The sequence below is a fragment of the Poecilia mexicana genome, unplaced genomic scaffold (assembly GCF_051168715.1).
Source record: "Poecilia mexicana isolate PSO_F unplaced genomic scaffold, ASM5116871v1 scaffold_9, whole genome shotgun sequence".
Taxonomy (NCBI): Eukaryota; Metazoa; Chordata; class Actinopteri; order Cyprinodontiformes; family Poeciliidae; genus Poecilia; species Poecilia mexicana.
The window spans coordinates 9,179,336-9,192,603 of NW_028263378.1; the positions used below are offsets into that span (position 1 = coordinate 9,179,336).

A 13,268-nucleotide genomic window follows, 5' to 3' on the forward strand; every position below is an offset into this window, starting at 1 on the left:
AACGGGGAAAACGCAGAGACAGACTCACAGGGAACAGGATAACAATAAACACAGAAAATCTCAAAATAACTACACAGAAAACACAGATCACAACAAAATAGGCTCTACGAAATGTTCGGTTTTTCTTTATTGGTAGTAAAAAGCAAGTTTTCTGTAGGCAACAGTTGCCATAAAGACTGTTTTAAATAAATAAATAAATAAATAAATAGGGAAAACGTCGTCATCACTGGACCTATTGCTCTTACATTATGTCCAAAGTTTCCTGCACGTTGTTTTCATGACCTGACTATTTGAAAGTAAGCAATTAGTAAGAATTAGTGAAGTATGTGTTGTGTGTGTTGTCTCCTTAAAATAAATCTAAATTATTAGGTTTCAAAATTAAGTGGCCAACAAACCATTTTCGTGTTTTGCAGATTTTGCTCCCAACAGTTTTCCATGCCGCTGCTCGCAGTGCGGGACTCGCCCACAGGTAAAGACACGGAGTGCAAAGCTCGTTGCTCCTGCCCAGGATTTTAAGAGGATTGTGTTCATCGTTTTGAAAACTAATGCACTTTCCAGTCAGTGATGACAGGATGACAACCACCACTATTATGATCAACAGAGACTCTTTCTTACTGTCTCTCTCCGGGCCTGGAGGCTCTCGGAGAAGCTGGAATCTGACCATGAAAAAAAAGCTTAATAGTCATAGACACTTTGGTGATAATAATAAACAAGAGGCTTATTCTACTGTAAACTATGTCTAAGGCTTTTGACGGTGGGATTATGCGCTGAATGGCCAAAAGGCCGTAAACATAAACTGCGACACATACAACAACTTTTGGATAAAACGAGCATAAAAGAACGGATGGCAAACAGCAAAATACCGATCAAACTGCGCGAATAAAAACGTCATGATATTAACTCCAAGTAATGATGTTAAGATATAAAAAAGTTCTGTTTTTGGATGGATATTCTTCCCTCACATCGAAAAGAAACTGGTAGAAAATGCCACAGCCGGTCAGTGTGTCAGAAATGCTGGTGTTCAGCATAAATATAAAGCGGTGCTGCACTAAAAGAGCCCGGGTGGAAATGATGCCGCACACCACCGAATCCGCTACGAGCACAGTACTGATCCCCGACATGACGTGGAAACTGAAGAGAAAATAGTCTCCTGGAGAGGTAAAGTCAACACACAGAGGAACCAAAGTGAAGTTGGTGGACAGGATCATGATGGATGGAAATGCAGTGGAAGCAATCCAAGACGATCTGCCACCAAAACAAACCATTTATTAAAACTACGAAGCGTTGGGAGTTTTAATGACTTGCTCCTTTCTGACGGACTAAATGCCTGGTGTTGTTAATGGATTGGATGCGTTGCTAATGATAGTCTTTTTTCCTCCCATAACTTGTCGTAACTCATACATTAGATTGATTATGTAATTCTAATTCAGCTTTCTTACATGTGGGTGAAAAGAATGATGCCAAATTCATGGTGAGGCTGCTGTGGATTTGGTGACAAAGGGGAATTAATTTGGGAATTAATAAGATGGAAAAAGTAAAGTTTCAAGAGGTTCACAATGTGAAGTGTACAGAACTAGAACTTATCCTTTAAATTCCTATAAACAAGTCCTAGTCTAACAAGAGTAAATATGTTTTAATACGATTTGTTGTTTTCACTTGCTTGTTTGTTGTTGATCCCTAAAAACATAAAAAATGTTTGACTTCACAAAGAGAACTGACCCAAAGTCAGAGATGGGTAGTAACTAGTTAGATTTACTGAGTTAAATCTACTTAAAGAACTTTCTGGAAAACAAAAAAGAAACATATTTTTGTGTAGTATTTTTACTATGCTGTACGTTTTGCTCTGTGCTGTGGGCCGTGCTGTGATTCTTTTTATTGCAAAGGGAATCAGTCCTTTTTAAGCTTTTGTCATGTTTTCTATAGCTTCACTGTTCAAAATGGGTTTTGGAAGTTTTTGGTGCAATGTGGACATTTCTATTGTTTTCTGCCATTTCCACCTGTAGGGCATTTCATATCTGCTTTGAGAATGGACACTTCAAATCTTTTTCCACAATCTGGTTGTAATTCATAGGCTATTTATTCATTTTCATGCTGTGCTTGTTGCCAACTTTACAGAAAGCAAAATCACATAATAAATTAGAGAAAAAACACATTTGTTGTAACACCAAAGCCTGCAAAAGATCTCTCAACCAATTTTGTTTTTTCTTGCACCTCTAATTTTTAATGTTTATTCTACTGACTCGCATATTGAGTGTAAAGCTGTTAATAAATGTTTACCATAATATATGTATATTATTCTGTCTTCAAAAAGACGTTGTAAATGTCAGTTGTTTAATGTGGAGTTTTTACAATAATTCAGTCATAACAATGGTGTTTCTTCATAATTATTTCCAAAATCAGCGATAGATTCAACCCTGCAAGACAAGAAAACATATATCAAGTTTAAAGAAACAGAATAATCATTTACCAAGTGTTTTTTTCAAATGGCAAGCAAATTATAAACATTGTTTTCATAAATCTGAGAGACAAAACATATATATAAAATAAAATAGTTGAAATGTATAAATAAGTCATTTTCACAAGCAAAATAATTATTTTAATTAAAATTGAAAAGTTTGGTTCAAAGCTAAGCTGAATATTTTTCAGGATTACAACATACACACCTCATGTTCAGATTGCCCTTCCCTTTTTGGTGACTTTCTTAGACCTTAATCAAAGAAACAATAATATCATTGTGAGAGCCAGAAGTCAGATTGAATGTGAATCAGTTTGAACGTCTCTGGACAGATCTGAAAATAACTGCAGACTTCTCCCATCCAACCTGATGGAGCTTGAAAAGAACTGCAGAGAAGAATGGGAGGAACTACACAAAAACAGGAGAGCTTGTGTTTTTGTTTGTTTTTGTTTGTTTTTGTTTGTTTGTTTGCATTGCCTTTTAATTCCTGTTGCTCAAAATGTGCTATACAAATAAAATTACCTTTACCTTTACCTTATGACATTACATTCAAAAGACTGGAGGCTGTTAAAGGTGGATCGACCGGAGGCTGTGAATATTTAAGTAAATCTGATTTCTTGGTGTTCTACTTTTTAGAACTGTTCATAAATTTCAAACTTTGTTTCCACCTTGTCAAATTGGGGTATCTGTGCAGTTTGGCAGAAATTGACTGTGGATATTTTCTAGATGCACTGCGAGTATTTCCCGTAGTTTTGGCAGCATCTCCCTGTTATTATTATTTTTATTTATTTAATATGTGCGTTAGCCAATTGTGACCTGTATGATGAGTTTTGTATGTAGCATAGCGGCAGTTGTTGCAAGTATTTCCCAATGCTGTTAACATGTAGCGCAGCTTTCCTTTGTTTTCTGGATAAATCAACATGATTTCGGAAGCTTAGTTTTCCCATCCGACTGTCGACTGTCTCACCAACCGTTTGCGTGTTTGGCAGCAGCAGCAGTAGCACATTTTGCTCCACACAGCTTTCCACACGGCCGCTCTGAGTGACGGACTCGCCCACAGGTAGAGAGACGGAGTGCACAGAGCGTTGGTCCTGACGAGGATCTTCAGAGGATTGTGTGCGTCGTTTCTGAAGAAAATGTTCGTTCCTTTCAGAGCGTGTACAACAGTGAAGAACATGCTGGGACCCCAGAAGAGCAGGAAAACGACCACCACCACTATTACGATCAGCAGCGACTCTTTCTTACTGTCTCTCTCCGGGCCTGGAGGCTCCCGCAGCAGCTGGAATCTGGCCACGACGAGCAGCTTAACAGTCATAGACACTTTGGTAAACATTATGACAAACAGACTTATTCTGCTGTAAACTACGATGTCTAATGTTTTGGATTTCGGCAACATGTGTTGGATGAGCCCCTGACCGTACATGTGCACCCAGCTGTAGACGTTCACAGCGATAACAACCTTTGTGGAGATAAACCGAGCGTAAAAGAAAGGATGGCAAACAGCAAAATATCGGTCAAACTGCGCGAACAAAAAGGTCAGGATATTAACCCCCAGCAGAGTGGGTATAATGTAAAAAGACCAATTCAGATATTGAAATCCCACTTTCACATCAAAAAGAAACTGGTAGAAAATGCCGCATCCGGTTAGAGTGTCAGAAATGCTGGTGTTCAACATAAATATGAAGCGATGCTGTGTTAAAAGAGCCCGATTGGCAATGATGCCGCACACCACAGAGCCCGCTACGAGAACGGTGCTGACCCCAGCCATGACGTGGAAAATGAAAAGAACATAGTCTCCTGGAGAGGTAAAGTCAACACACAGAGACAGAAAAGTCGCGTTGATGTCCCGGTTCATATTGGGAGGGAGCAGCTCAAAGCCGATCAGCTGCACAAACCGAGAGTTTCAGCTGTTTTAAAGCCTTATTCTTACGGTCGATTGAACGGTTGTTGATGCATGTAGGAGGAGACTATGCTGCCAAAATTAGACACAACCAATACAGGTGCAGATCGAAAATGATAGATATAGTTTTTAATGTATGTTGTTCAGAATAACGTGAAGAAACTGTACTCTGGTTTTACTTGTCTTTAATCACATTTAATGGTTTTCATACTACAACGCAAGTACATACAAGATTCCGTTTTCAAATCAGTCTTGGGGACGAATTTTGGCCCAGTTATCATTGCAGAACTGCTTTAATTCGACATCTTTGCTCAAACAAGAACGACCAATTTGATATTAAGCCACAGCATCTTAGTAATATTTAAGTTCAGCCTTTGGCTATGCCACTTCAACACCTTGATATCACTCTGTTGAGCCATTTAAAGCTGGACTTTGTTGGTACATCGTCATGCCAAAATTATGGTTCCAACATTTACCACAGATTGCACGCCACCACCACTGGTAATGATATTTTATTCTGAAATCCTGTGTGCAAATGAATTTAGACTGAACAAGAAGTTCCACTTTTGTCTCATAAATCCACAGAATATTTAACAAACATGCTTAGGGATCATCAAAAACATTTTGGCAAATGTAAAATTGATCTTTCTTTTTCTAAAAATTGACAAAATACTGGAACATTTGAATTAAGAGCATTTTTACCAATCTCCTTCTTATTATCTGTTTGTTTATTTATTCATTTGAATTGCCATTAACCATTGCCTTGACAATAGCCACTCTTCCTGAGATCCAGGAAATGTAGCCATTGTTGAATCGTGAACACCAATCATATCCAATATAAGAAAGTTGGAGAAATGTCAACGTGGTGGACCACAACAAGTGGGCCATTTTTCAGTAACACTTTATTTGAGGGGGGGTGAATAAGACTGACATGACACCGTCATAAACATGACATAACACCTGTCATGAACATGAATAAGCCTTCATGAATATTTATGACTGTTGTCATAAAGCGTCATTCGGTAAATTATGACACTTTTAATTCAAAGTTGACATTATTCAATATGCCTTTGTTATGACAACTTGACATTAACCAATAAATCATTACTGTTTAAACTTTACCTTTAATAACATAAAGTTACCTAATTTTTAAAGTGCAATCAGTAATACTTTTATAACAAATTTATATCAGTAATGATTTCTCGGTTAATGTTAAGTTGTCATAACAAAGACATTTTGAATAATGTCAACTTTGTATTAAAAGTGTCATGATTTACCGAATGACGCTTTATGACAACAGTCATAAATATTCATGAAGGCTTATTCATGTTCATGACAGGTGTTATGTCATGTTTATGACAGTGTCATGACAGTCTTATTCACCCCCCTTCAAATAAAGTGTTATCCATTTTTCCAAGTTAAATTAAAAATAATGATGCTTCACCACCACATAATGAACATGTTGAGTTTGACAACATCCAGCTATAAACACAATATGAAAGAAAATTGGAAAAAATAGTGTGGGAGTGGGAAGGACTTCCAGCAGTTGGGTCAGTTTCAGAAACAAAAAGCTGTTGGTGATTCATATGAAATCATCCAGGTTACGAGTTTTATTAAAGAAAATAAAAAAAATAAAAAAACAAACAAGGATTAAATATTGAAAAATAGAGTTTTTTCATGAGACATGAAACAGAACCAAGGCATGTAAATGTCTGACCACTCAGAAAACAAAACCACAAAACACAGGAACACACACCTGGAAAGAAGAAATCGAAAGAAAGCCACAAGACGCTTTGTCTTCTGTTCTCCATAAGCTTTGTTGGCGACACAGGAAATACATGGGGGGAAGTGTACAACACTAAACTTGTTGGTGAACATGTAAAATGTAAAAAATAAATAAATAAATAAATAAATAAATAATGCTGCACATCACCTCATCTACCCCAACCTCTATTAAGCTGATTTCAACCAATGTAAAGTATTTTAGCAGTTGATATGTGACAACAACAAGAATCTATTACCGAAAGGGTGCCTTTAACAACCAAACTCAAAAGATAAATTTATTTTTTCAGCGTATGCTAAGCTAACTTAAAATCATTCAAGTTCTTCAGGTGGAACGAGTCAAGGAGCTATCCGAGGTGCTGAACCTTCAGACGGGACTGAATCAGCTATTTTTTTGTACACCACATTATCCGATACCCAACAATTTTGGTTGGGTGTCGCTTACTAAACAAAGTTTATTAAACAAACTTCGAAGACAAAACTGAGTTTTCGAATGAAGTCCATGTGCTCTTATAAGCGCATTTTCTCCGCCTGTGTCTTTCTGTTAGTTGTTTTCTTTTCTCAGGTCAGCATGTGAAGTAGCAGTAATCGAGAGTTGCATTGAGACATCAGATACCAATATGTCTTCATTTTGTTATTTTCTTATGTTCATTTAATACGAACCATACACAACTGACAAATTATCTGGTGCGTAAGATTTTGTGTTTTTTTGGTCATTTTCGGCACATTTTCAGAGTTCAGTTGGATCAAAACTGAACATTTTTGATCCAACCTGCGCGTTTTACGAGAAGACGCGTAAGTTTGAATCAATGGTTTCACTTTGTACAAATTGTAATTTCTTATTTCGATAGATGTCTGCTTTTAACAGCACTGTCTGTCGGCACGTCCGTTAAATATGCTTACAATAATCAAAATTCACGGTTTGAAACTTTTTGCCAGATTAAAACATGTTAGTTCACACTGGAAATCCACAATGTGAAATTAGTTCGTTTTTAATGTAAACAAATTAACAAAAATAAATAAATAAATAAATAAATAAATAAATAAATAAGTTCAAGAAAACGAACTGGACAGCTGTTAAGCAATTTCTTGTCAAAATTAAATATTACAAAAGCGTTTCTTGAACTTTTTGCAAAATATATTCAACTTAGATCCAACTGGATATTAAGTTGGTAAATGAATAAACACGTCACAGCAGATCGGGAAACTGATTTTTGACTGTTTTTGCACTTTAAAACAACACAATCACATTTAAAAATCCAGATTATTTAATAGCAAACATTTTTAAGCGTCGCCTTGAGCTTTTCGTTTCGGTCCATTGAGGGGCATAAAAAATGCATTTTTAGAGAAGTCATATTAATTTGTAGGTTATTAAATACTTGCAGGGAAGTATATCTTCTTTATTATAGCTTTGATGATGAAGGTGCTTCATTAAAGGTCACTCCGGTCATATTGAAGGCCACTCTATAAGAGAGCATGCACTGTGTTAGATTTACTTCTCACATATAAGATGAAATCTGATTTTGATGTAAACGCTCATTACGTGCCCTTCCTCCAGGGGCAGACCTTCCGCCACACGCTTCTCCATACCGCCCCGCGCAGCGCCGGGCTCCCCCACAGATACACGGCCGGAGTGACCAGCGCGTTCATCCGCGCCATGGTGGCAAACAGGTTGGTGGCTTCATTCCTGAACCTGAGCCCCTTCCCAGTCAGCTGCCGGACAATGATGTTAACAAAGGACGGGCTCCACAGAGCCAGGAAACATATGACCACAAACACAATGATGCGCAGAGACTCCTTCTTGCTGTTCCTGTCCGCGCTGGGCGCCTCTCTCACCAGCTGGCTCCTGGCGATGACGTACAGTTTGACCGTCATGATCACCTTAATGAGAACTATGACCTGCAGGGTCATCACACCGAACGCGTTCATCTGAGCCGCCTTTGAGATGGGCACCAAGGTCTGCGCCGTCAGGATCGAGTAGGTGTAGATCCAGCAGAACCCGCAAACTGAAATGACAGCAGGCCTTGTTATGTAGCGGTTGTAAAAGAAAGGGTGGCACACGGCAAAGTAGCGGTCAAACTGAGCGAAAAGGAAGGTAAGGACATTAACACCGAGGAATGACGGCAAAATGTAGAAGGTTCCGTTCCTGGAGGGGTAGCCCTCTTGGACGTCGAAGAGGCCGAGGTAGTAGACCGAGAAGCCGGTCAGAGTGTCACTTATGCTGGTGTTCAGCATGAAGATGAATCGGTTCTGGCCTCGCAGGGACCGGTTGGATAAGATCGCAATGACTACCGAGCCGGCCACCAGCACGGCGGCGGTGGCGAACAGGATGTGGAAGATGAAGACGAGGAAGTCCTCTGGGCGGTCAAAGTCCACCGACAGAGGGACGGTGCTGTTGAGGAGCATCCTGGAGCTCCAGGAAAGAAGCAGGTTTCACCGCTTTTTATAGGCTGGACAGCGTTGGTTAGGAATGAGACAAACCTCCAGAGAGGAAGGGATTCATGATAGATAGATAGATAGATAGATAGATAGATAGATAGATAGATAGATAGATAGATAGATAGATAGATAGATAGATAGATAGATAGATAGATAGATAGATAGATAGATAGATAGATAGATAGATAGATAGATAGATAGATAGATAGATAGATAGATAGATAGATAGATAGATAGATAGATAGATAGATAGATAGATAGATAGATACCTATGAATTTTATTGTTTTTGTGTTTATGATGAGCAATGGGGTTGATGAGAACTCCAAGGGACACTTGTTGGAAAATTGACACTGCACGTTTTGTTTTCTATTGTACATTATATGCATTTTTCAAACCATCATGTTTAATGACCTAACAAATACACATTTTATCATGTGTTGTGTAAATATCTTAAAATTGTACAGTAAATCAATACCTTTTGGTTTATCATTTGCTGCAACTGCCACGATTTGAACCTGCTGTCTCTCTTTTTCTTTTTTGAAGGACACTAAACCTCTCAGTTGATTGCTGAGATAAACTTGCTTTGCGGCCACAAGAGGGCGCACAAGACATGTTTCTTTCTTTCAGTGGGTTTAACACTAAAGCATTTCACAAGGATTTTCACAAGGATTTCAGTTATGTAATGGAGTGGATTGTGTTATAAAAGTTAGATGTAAATCATGAACAGTCTCCAGGTTAAAAATTGCATTTATATTCAAGGTTATATTTCAGTGCAGCAGACTGTAAGCAGTGATGGTTGCACAATCTGACAATGTAGTTGTTTTGTGTGTTTAGGATGCAGCAGCTGCTCACTGTAGGAGCTCTCCAGCTCTGCAGTGGTGAGGTGAATGGGATTGGAAACATTGTCCAAGACTGATGTAATTTTTTTTTTTTTTTGCAAGAACATTAACAGTCAACTCACAACAATATTCTAATATATTTAAAGCAAAAATCAAAGAAAACAAAGCAATTATTGTCTTCCTGTCAGTTCTCAGTTAGAGTTAGTTCTGAACTTTGACTGAGCCATTCTCACACATGGATGTGTGTTGACCTGCAGCATTTCATTATAACCCATGAAACCCAGGTGCTACAGGAATATTCTATTTTGGTTACATCTGCAGCAGCTTTACTGTGTCCTTTTTATGGTCTTGTGGCAAAATCAATACTTTTATAGCTTATTTGTAAAAATGGCTTTCTTCTATTATGTCCAAATTCATGGAGCGTGTAAGTTTTAGTCGTCTTGACAGTAATCTCAAACCTGAACTGGATCTCTGCGTCTTCTCCAGAGTCACCATGAACCGGTTATCTGCTTGCTCTCCCAGCCTGGTCTGTCAGTTTAGCTGTGCAGACACAATTTAAAACATTAGCAGTTAGTGTGGTAGTAGTTTCCATTTCCAGGTGATGGACTGGGCTGACCTCTGTAAAATGTCCAAAGCTTAAGATATATGGGTTTATAACCCTACCCTGCTTTACATTTCTTCACAACTTTCTTCTTGACTTGTCTGCTGTCTTCATTGGACTTCATGAACATCTGAATTGTGCTGAGAAACTGTATTTACTGAAGTTCAAAGCATTGTATCTTAGGTACAAGAATGATGGTAAAAGATTCATATATTTGTTTGAATAAAGGAATATAAAACTCTTCCACTAATTAGTCGCGGCTCCCTGTCTATTTTTACCAGGAAACTATTCTTCAAGGGAATTAAGTTCGCTCAGGTTAATACCTTCCTTCATCTACATAAGTCAGATGAGAGGGCAGGCCCTCTGCTGTTCCCTTACAGCTCCCTCTCTAAGACTTTGTTGCGCCATGAGGCTCTGAGGCGTTTTCTCTGCACCTATGACTAACTTCAGCCATGTTCTGTCTCCTGTGTTGCCTCTGACCAGCTTTGGCAACGTGCTGTTGTTTCTTTTCAGTATTGCCCTTGCTGCGGCGATCATCTACCTGAACGTGTCTGTGTTCCTCTCCATCCTTCTGAGCAGGTCGCTGCGCAGCGAGAACCGCTTCATGTACATGCTGAGCACCTGCCTCAGTGACATCTGCACCGGCGTCTCTTATTATTACGCCGGCGTGCTCGATGTGAAAGATCATTTCCAGTCCCCAACACGCACGTTTTACATCGTGCCCACGTTTCTTGGCCTCTCCTTCATGGCCATCCTGGCCGCGCAGGCGGACCGGTACCATGCCGTTACATCTCCTTTTAAATATTCCCAGCGCATGACCAGAAACAGAACCCTGTTAGTTATCTTCGCCTACTGGTTCTATGCGTTCTTCATCGTGGCTGTGCAGAACCTGGTCCCGGTAGGGACAGCTACTAAGATCACCAGCATCGGTACATTTATCGGGAACATTTTCGTTGTGGTTATAATGATAGGTCTGAACATCAGGCTGTTTATCATCGCCACCTTCCAGCTGGGCAGGGAGCCGCCCTCTGAGGAGAGGGACAGCAAGCGCTCCTCGGTGTATCTCATTCTGGTGGTGGCTGTGTTTTTCCTGGCGGCCTGGATCCCCTTGTTCTGTCATATTATCGCCTGTAATTTCATTGGCACCATCTGCTACACCTTTGAGAATGAAGGCACCGATCCTCTTCGCATTTTGCCCAGGGTCAACGCCGCTCTGACCCCTGTTCTGTACTTGAGAGGGTGCAAAGCGCTGAGAGTGGCGCTCTACTCCACAGTGTGGAGACCCTGTTGTAAAAACCGGTGAGGTGCTGATTGTGTTTTTTATTTTTATTTTTTTTAAATCAATTTTAGGCTGTTTAGAGACAAAATTTTATTACACGTTTAAACTTCACCTATCAAATTTACTGTTTTGTGTACATCTGAAATACTTCTAGGATATTAAACTAAATTACAAATGAATGACAGAAGAACAATTTGTATGAATGAGAATAGGTGAGTTAAATATGAAGTGAAAAATAACCTACTCCAATCAGAGTCATACTGAAAGCCTTCTAACTGTCACAGTTCAGAGCTTTTCTTTCTTTCATTTTTAGCTCTTAGCATGACAGCTGTGTTTTGTGTTGTGGAACGGCCTGCTGACCCAAACTCTTCTGCTCTCTCTGTAAAGGCTACTTCACCGACAGGTTGGCCCCTAAGCATCCAGACCCGGCTTAGTTGAGAAGTTGGATGGATTTTTAGGTCAGCATTCTTTGCTAACTACCATGTTTTTTTTTTTCTTGTGTGCTTTTTGTTGGAAGTTGTTTGGTATTTCAGCTGGTCTTGATAGGTTAGTTTATTCAATGTCCAATGGAGATTAATACTGAGTATTGATCACACTGCATTTTATATTAAGTTGTGTAGTTTATACAGAAATCTAATAAAATAAAAATTTCAAGAATATGTGATTTCCTTCTTAAGACAATGAGCAGTTAAGTTAGCTGTGCCCTTTAAAGCTTTGTTTCTATCATGGTAGCTTTACTGCTTTCAAAATGAAAGAATGTCCAGATAAAATAATGTATGCTTAAGCAGGCGTGAGACCTAAATTGTCAAATAAATTAAACTGTAGCTATATTTAAAGTCCATCTATCCAGTCACAACATATCACTACGTTTGCATTTATTCTTTATTTTATTTTGATCTTGATTTAAGAAAGCATTCTCTTGACATAATCTGTAAGACTTTATTCTCTCTGTTGCTGTTTGTGGTGAATTTGTTCATCTTACATTGTATTTTCAATTAAATGTAAAGACAGTTAATATATATTCACATTTTATTAGACTCTTCTTACCACAACAGAGATTATGTTGAATTTTAAATGCAGATTTGTGGAATTTACTTTTTTAAAAAACAAACAAACATTGTTTTACTTTTTTTGTTTGAAAAGTCACTTAAAGTTTAGAGTTGTATTCAGTAAAAGTCACTTTCCTCTGTATATATATGAAAAAAACACATAAGAAATCTTCATCCAGACTTTTTATGTGGTATCCACACTAATGTATAATCATCCGTGCTATTTTTCCCTATTAATTCTTATAATTTCAACACAATTCCATGTCGTTTAGGTCCCGTTACTGAAATCATGTGTAACTGTGCAGTTATATTTTTTATTTCTATGGATTGGTTCTGCATTGCATTAGTTATATGTAAGTAAAATCTGTGCTTCTTGGCCAGTAGATTAAAAAAATATTCTATAATGTTTTCAATTAAGTAATTAAGAAATAAGGCTTTTAAATAAGAATATGTTCTTTGAAATATCATGTGTACAAATGAAACAAAGTGGTGCAATTTTTTTTGTTTGTTTTTTTTTTTGCTTTTTCAGCTGTATTGACTGCAGAAAGATGCATAGAGCGTACTGCGAAGACATAATTTGAAACCTGACCACACGGGGTCAGGAGAGAGCTTTGGCACGCAGCCATAATATTCAAAACAATGCTAAAAGCAGAAGATTTAATATATTATATTTATTTTATAAAATAAAGTCACCATTTCTTCTTTTGAGCAATTGATAAAGTAATGAAGTGCGGTTTGTTTACGAAATTTGAATCACTAATACAGATCTTAAAAGACTGGGTTGGACCGAAACTCATTAAGGCTTCATCCAGGTTTCTATTGGCTGGAGGAGGGTCGCTGCTGTGGGAGGAGGAGCCTGAACAACGTCACACTTCCGCACATCTGGTGCCCAGTCTTTGAACCCCATCATTCGTATGATTCAT

General features: G+C 38.4%; 3 protein-coding genes and 1 pseudogene across 3 annotated transcripts; 1 reads left to right on the top strand and 3 right to left on the bottom strand.

Annotated features, from left to right (window-relative positions):
- Positions 1 to 346: 346 nt before the first annotated feature.
- On the bottom strand, positions 347 to 1,208 carry LOC148157647 (uncharacterized; annotated as a pseudogene).
- A 2,181-nt stretch (positions 1,209 to 3,389) lies between these two features.
- LOC148157648 (uncharacterized) lies at positions 3,390 to 4,310 on the bottom strand. Its single transcript, XM_088008450.1, has one exon. The coding sequence runs from the start codon at positions 4,308 to 4,310 to the stop codon at positions 3,390 to 3,392; it is 921 nt and encodes a 306-aa protein (XP_087864576.1).
- A 3,230-nt stretch (positions 4,311 to 7,540) lies between these two features.
- LOC106926603 (uncharacterized) lies at positions 7,541 to 8,543 on the bottom strand. The gene is made up of 2 exons (XM_015001633.2): positions 7,681 to 8,543; positions 7,541 to 7,601 (listed from the first exon to the last, which is right to left on the bottom strand). Exons 1-2 carry the CDS (start codon positions 8,541 to 8,543, stop codon positions 7,541 to 7,543), a joined length of 924 nt encoding a protein of 307 aa, XP_014857119.2.
- A 1,841-nt stretch (positions 8,544 to 10,384) lies between these two features.
- Positions 10,385 to 12,199, top strand: LOC148157649 (uncharacterized). The gene has a single exon (XM_088008739.1). It carries the CDS (start codon positions 10,454 to 10,456, stop codon positions 11,318 to 11,320), a length of 867 nt encoding a protein of 288 aa, XP_087864865.1. The 5' UTR covers positions 10,385 to 10,453; the 3' UTR covers positions 11,321 to 12,199.
- The last annotated feature ends 1,069 nt before the right edge of the window (positions 12,200 to 13,268 follow it).

Bases quoted from the DNA above. Each gene is read 5' to 3' on its own strand.
- LOC148157648 (XM_088008450.1), bottom strand. From the start codon at position 4,310: ATGAACCGGGACATCAACGCGACTTTTCTGTCTCTGTGTGTTGACTTT.
- LOC148157649 (XM_088008739.1), top strand. From the start codon at position 10,454: ATGACTAACTTCAGCCATGTTCTGTCTCCTGTGTTGCCTCTGACCAGC.
- LOC106926603 (XM_015001633.2), bottom strand. From the start codon at position 8,543: ATGCTCCTCAACAGCACCGTCCCTCTGTCGGTGGACTTTGACCGCCCA. The intron at 7,602-7,680 runs GTAATGAGCGTT...GCTCTCTTATAG, and splicing joins TGCCCCTGGAGGAAGGGCAC to AGTGGCCTTCAATATGACCG.